Genomic DNA, 5,719 nt, shown 5'->3' with positions numbered 1-5,719 from the left:
TTGCTGTCTGCCCATCTCCTTCTTGAACCTCTGAAACCTCCCTGTCCCCGTCCTCCGCTCGTTCTCCTCCGTCGATTCGATCCGTCGGAGGCTTGAGGTGGCGAGGGAGACGCACCGCAGGTGAGAAGGGGGCTGAGTTAAGCGCGGCTAGCCTGCCTTAGCTTGGGGGACGCGGCAGGATTTCGATCGATCGCCCGCGCGAGACCGCCGCCATGTCTTTCACCGGCACGCAGGACAAGTGCAAGGCGTGCGACAAGACCGTCCACTTCATCGACCTCCTCACCGCCGACGGCGTCTCCTACCACAAGACATGCTTCAAGTGCAGCCACTGCAAGGGGACCCTCTCGGTATGTGTATATGGGTAATATGGCATCAGCCCTGCCCCTGCTGCATCGAGCGGTGCATGAGCTATAGGGAGAAATGCATGTTCAGTTTTTCAGTGATTGAATATAGTATTAGGCAATGCTTTAAATACATTTATGCACCACCTCTAGATGTGCAACTACTCTTCCATGGATGGTGTCCTGTACTGCAAGACGCACTTTGAGCAGCTCTTCAAGGAGACCGGGAGCTTCTCAAAGAAATTCTCCCAAGGTAATGTTGAAATACACTTTCTTGACGAGATGGTTGGACATTAACAAGAAGTGATCTTGTTCTGAACTTTCTTTCTATTCCGGTTCTCAGGTGGCAAATCTTCAGACAAGAACGACCAGGTACAGTCCCGTGGACCTGTTTATAGCCGAATTCAGCCTTATACATTTATTGGTTAGATCTCATCAAATGTGATAAACCGCAAATTATTTACACTGCAAAATTGGAAAAATTTCCAGGGGAAAGCTCCAAGCAAGCTTTCTTCAGCATTCTCTGGAACTCAAGATAAATGTGCAGCCTGCCAAAAAACTGTTTACCCACTGGAGAAGGTACAAATTTCAATCTGTCATATTTTTTAGATGATGGAAATAGTTTTACATTCCAATCTATCAAACAGCCGTTGAAATTTCAAAAACATATTATCAAACCATAACAGCATTGAACAAGTATAAATCCTTATTTGATGGAACTGATCTCTCTGTTCAGCTAACTCTGGAGGGTGAATCTTACCACAAGAGCTGTTTCAAATGCTCCCATGGAGGCTGCATCCTGACGACATCATCCTACGCGGCACTCAACGGCATCCTCTACTGCAAGATCCATTTCTCACAGCTGTTCAAGGAGAAGGGCAGCTACAACCACTTGATCCAGACCGCGCAATCGAAGCAGAAAGAGTCCGAGGAGGCTGCACCGGAGGCGGCAACAGATGCCAATGAGAAAGAACAGGAAGTGCCCCCACAAGACGCGACATAGAGCGAAGATTAGGGGGAAAGTCAACCGGATATATATACATAAGAAACTCTTCATTCTAAGCTAGTAATTCGATGTATCTCTTCCTTGCTTCGTCCTATTTTTTTTTCCCGCCTCTGAAAGACTGAAAGATTTTTTTTTCCTTTTTCTTTGACAAATTGCAACTGTTGTACTTGTTGACACGATTATTTCTGTATGAGGCTCCGGAGTCTTGACATTGGCAAATTGTCCAGAATATGTTCGCTTTCTTTCTTTTTGCATGAAATTTAATTGGAGTAATTATTCGATCATTAATATTTAATATTTCAGACAAGATTTTGTTAAGTTTTCAAAATTTTGACCATTCATAACTTCTAAAATATTAAAATTTTGTAATATAAAAATGATATATGCTTATTTGTCTTGAAAACCATATTCATAATCTTTTCTAAACTCATTTAATTTTATGAATTTAGTATGATATAAAAGTATGGTCAAAGTTAGGGCCGCCAAAAAAGCTCGAAGCTTAAGAGCTGCTCGAGCTCGGCTCGGTTTGAGCTTGGCTCGAGCTCCTAACGAGCTGAGCCCGAGCGTGATCGGAAGCTCGTGAGCTTTCTTGAGCCGAGCTCGAGCTTCTCACGAGCTTACATATGCATGTTATTTTTATTTGATAAAATAGTAGATTAATAATAAATTATTATATATTTAAATGATAAATTAATTTGTTTTAGTATTATATATTAATTTTAAATCTTATTTATAATTTATTTAATATAGTTGACTTAAAATTATTTTTTTATTTAAAAAAATCTTCAAACCAAGCTCGAGTCGAGCCTGTTTAAGAGCTCGAAGGTTTGCTAGGCTCGATTCAAGCTCCGCTCGAGCCTGGCTAGGCTAGCTCGCTCGAGCTCAGCTCGTTGACAACCCTAGTCCTAGTCAAAGTAACACATCGAAGACTACGAAAACAATTCAAATGCCATGTATATAACCGAAGGGACTGACAGTAATGTTTGTGCGAGTATGTCATCACATATCTTTTAAGTGGATCATTATACGAGCACAACATATGTGAATGTTGTAACTTTTCTTGTACTTATGCAAATCTACAACTCAATTTACTAAGCAATAATATTTTTGTTTTTGTTTTCAGATAAAATATTTTTGTTTATAATACACACGCGTTCTTGATTCAACCAATTAAAAATATTTTTACAACAGGACTTAATTTTGCTATTTCCAGTAATATGTTACAGCGCACACTGACATTTAGCTAGTTGATATGAAAAACAAGCTGCAGCCTGACGCCTTTGGAGGAATCACACGAAGGACGCCGGTTCGGTGCGGACGAAGAACACGCCCGTGGCGCCTCCCGGCGGCGAGAGGGCGACCGCGACGGGGCCAGCAGCGCCCTCCTCCACCGTCAGCTCCCCGGTGCCGAGGGTCATGTCCGTCCTGACGTACCCGGGATGCACGCAGTTGACGCGCAGCGGCGACGAGGCGTGCTTCCTCGCGAGGACCCTCGTGTAAGCGTTCTGCAGCGCCTTGGACGTCTTGTAGGCCATGAACCTGTCGGCTCTCGCCGGCCATCCGCGCGACTCCAGCTCGCCGTCCCTGAAGTCCCTGACGAACAGCTCTGCCAGCTCGTCTATCCTCTCCTCGCTTAGCCTATCGGCATTGTTGAGCTCCTCTTTGAGTTGCTCCCCGCTGAAAAACTGCACCGGATGATGGAAGAACTGGGTTAGTTCTAAGAGAACATCTGGATGCTTTCATGGAGCAATTTTACGGTACGTGAGAATGTACTATTTGAGATATTTTCTCTGTTTATAAACTTTTTTTGTTTAGTACAAAATTTAGCTAGACTTTTGACTATCAACAATTTTTCAAATACTTAGTATTAAAAGATTGCCTTAATATTAGAATATTTGTTTCTTTTTAATTGACATCAACCATGCTTATCTTATTTCGATCAATAAAAACTTTTAAATTATGATGTTTTCATGAACGCAAATAAGATAGATATATTTCACATACAAAGTATTTTGATACTACGATGTATTTTTAAATGGATATTTTTTTTATAGAAATGACGAATGATCAAAGTTTGTATATGAATAGTATCATGTGTCAATGGTAAAGTAAAAAGGAGCAAAGTTCATGTTAGGCATGGATCTAGCTCATCTTCAACCTGATCTAGGTCCATCTTCTCCTCTCCTAGAGTTGTAACCTAACCAAATGGTTTCAACTCCATACAAATTTAGAGCAGAGTGGGCTGAAGTGGTATAGAAAAATAAGGTTTCAACTCCATACAAATTTAGAGCAGAGTGGGCTGAAGTGGTATAGAAAAATAAACTAGAGAGTTGAGTTAGATTTGAGTAGCTCGATGGTTTCACTTCAGACTCTATTTCTAAAATTAAATTTAGGAGTTGATGCTACTAAAATAACCCTTATACCAATTCTAATTAAAATTGATGGTCCATAGTTTAGTTAACTAAATCTATTTCTACATAGAGAAAAAGAGCTTTTTTTATCATTTTTAAAAAATATCTTGAGGTATCATGTGTTTTATGTATAAGTTTAGTACTTTGAGATACAATGTATATTAAAGATACCAAAATTTTATACTATTTTTATCTTAAGTTATTTTAGGGATAGTAAAAAAACCCGAAGAGAAAACATATGTGTACGTACTGAAAGCTGTCCAAAAGAAGAGGAAACAGTCACGATTCTTCCGTCAGGAGAGGATTGGAGGAGAGGAAGAAGTGCCTCTATGGCATTCTTGGCACCATGGTAGTTTACTCTCAAGCATTCTTGTGCATTCTCCGAAGTCTCCACGGTGTGCTGCCCCAACCATTCCAGCGTCTCGTTTGCATTCTTGCCTTCAATCTGTTCCACAAAACACCTGCTTTAATTTCACAGTACAAACTACTTTTGATCCACGATATTAGGACCTGTTTAGTTCCTAAAAACATCACATTAAATATTTACACGAAGTATTAAATATACATAAATATTAAAACTAATTACACAGTTATGGAGAAATTGTGAGACGAATCTTTTAAACCTAATTAGTACATGATTAGGCATAAGTGCTACGATAACCAACATGTGCTAATGACATATTAATTAAACTCAAAAGATTTGTCTCATGGTTTCCAGTCGAAATCTGAAAAAAATTATTTTATAATTAAACTATGGTTAATACTTCAAATATGTGACATCTCTCCTAAATATTTTTGGGAACTGACCGCAGCCTTAACTAGGTTGTTTTGTGAGTTGTGATGTATGCAATCATGTCAACTCACCGCTTTGTCAAGGTCTAAGCCGCCAAAATCAAATGTAGCTCCCAAAATTCCTGCATTGTTGACCTACGAATCATCAGAAGTTAAGAGTACGAGTTGTAGAAATCACATATTCAATGCCAATGTTTTGTACATGGATGGCTTAATCCAAAGAATTCTTATGGTCCTTTAAAAAGATACCTAAAAGACCAAAAATATAATATTTTCTAGTACAAAATCTGAATATGGTACCTTTTTATTTCCAAAGGACTGTAAACTCACTCCAGCATAATATTTGGTTTCTCTTAATACCTAAGTTCTAAAGTTACTTAAAAATATGACATCTTCTCAAGAACAAAAACAAATATTATACGGTAAAAGCTTAAAACCTTATCCATTTTCCACAGTTGTAGTTACACCAAAATATAACTACTTTTATGGTTTTTCTTTTATCATTCTTGAAAAATATTTTGATGTACTACAAATTTTAGCGTAAATTTCCGGTAACTTAAGGTAGATATTAAACTTTTACGCTGAAAAATATGATATATCAAAATATTTTTTTCAAAAATAGTAAGAAAAAACCTTACTTTTTATATATACAATAGAGTAAGATCCAAAGCACATACCAATATGTCGAGCTTGCCAAACTTGTTCCTAACAAAATCAGCCAAGCAAGCGGCGCTGGACGGCTCAGCCACGTCTAGCTGGTGGAACAGGACCTCCGACAGCCCGAGCCGGCGAAGCGCGGCCGCTGCTCCGGCGCCTCTCTCCTCGCCCCTCGCCGTCAAAACGACGGTGACTCCATTGGCGGCCAGCTGCTTGCAGATCTCAAGCCCAATTCCTCTATTGCCTCCTGTCACCACTGCAACCCTGCAACAGCAGGAGAAATATATCGATCAACAGCTAGGAAGCTAGCTGATCATCACCACAACCAGCAGCCAAGCTCTTGCATGAAACGATGGTGGATAGATACCCAAGCCTTTACTTTACCTTTTCTCGGCCGGGAAGGAGTTGTTGCCTCCTGGTCTCATTGTGGATAGCTCCTAACACGTAGCTGTAGCTGTACAAGAAACGCAGTTCAATCGTGCATTTGCAAGAAATAGAGGTAGAAAGGTTTG

The 5,719-nt window shown here is 39.9% G+C and overlaps 2 protein-coding genes across 2 annotated transcripts; one reads left to right on the top strand and one right to left on the bottom strand.

Moving 5' to 3' along the window:
* Positions 1 to 1,588, top strand: LOC102708125 (LIM domain-containing protein PLIM2b-like). Its single transcript, XM_006647529.2, has 5 exons — positions 1 to 347; positions 495 to 594; positions 685 to 713; positions 831 to 920; positions 1,078 to 1,588. The coding sequence occupies exons 1-5, from the start codon at positions 213 to 215 to the stop codon at positions 1,342 to 1,344; spliced, it is 621 nt and encodes a 206-aa protein (XP_006647592.1). The 5' UTR covers positions 1 to 212; the 3' UTR covers positions 1,345 to 1,588.
* Positions 1,589 to 2,335: 747 nt separating this feature from the next.
* LOC102707839 ((+)-neomenthol dehydrogenase-like) lies at positions 2,336 to 5,719 on the bottom strand. The gene is made up of 5 exons (XM_006647528.3): positions 5,592 to 5,719; positions 5,228 to 5,471; positions 4,623 to 4,685; positions 4,009 to 4,203; positions 2,336 to 3,032 (listed from the first exon to the last, which is right to left on the bottom strand). The coding sequence occupies exons 1-5, from the start codon at positions 5,630 to 5,632 to the stop codon at positions 2,637 to 2,639; spliced, it is 939 nt and encodes a 312-aa protein (XP_006647591.2). The 5' UTR covers positions 5,633 to 5,719; the 3' UTR covers positions 2,336 to 2,636.

Source organism: Oryza brachyantha, chromosome 2 (genome assembly GCF_000231095.2).
Source record: "Oryza brachyantha chromosome 2, ObraRS2, whole genome shotgun sequence".
Classification (NCBI taxonomy): Eukaryota; Viridiplantae; Streptophyta; class Magnoliopsida; order Poales; family Poaceae; genus Oryza; species Oryza brachyantha.
This window is presented reverse-complemented; position numbering and strand designations above follow the sequence as displayed.

Excerpts from the sequence above, each read along its gene's own strand:
- LOC102707839 (XM_006647528.3), bottom strand. The coding sequence starts at position 5,632 with ATGAGACCAGGAGGCAACAACTCCTTCCCGGCCGAGAAAAG. Across the intron at positions 5,472-5,591 it reads TCCTTCCCGGCCGAGAAAAG|GGTTGCAGTGGTGACAGGAG; the intron begins GTAAAGTAAAGG and ends CTGCTGTTGCAG. Across the intron at positions 3,033-4,008 it reads CTTCTTTTGGACAGCTTTCA|TTTTTCAGCGGGGAGCAACT; the intron begins GTACGTACACAT and ends CATCCGGTGCAG.
- LOC102708125 (XM_006647529.2), top strand. The coding sequence starts at position 213 with ATGTCTTTCACCGGCACGCAGGACAAGTGCAAGGCGTGCGACAAGACC. Across the intron at positions 595-684 it reads CTCAAAGAAATTCTCCCAAG|GTGGCAAATCTTCAGACAAG; the intron begins GTAATGTTGAAA and ends TCCGGTTCTCAG. Across the intron at positions 714-830 it reads CTTCAGACAAGAACGACCAG|GGGAAAGCTCCAAGCAAGCT; the intron begins GTACAGTCCCGT and ends AAAAATTTCCAG.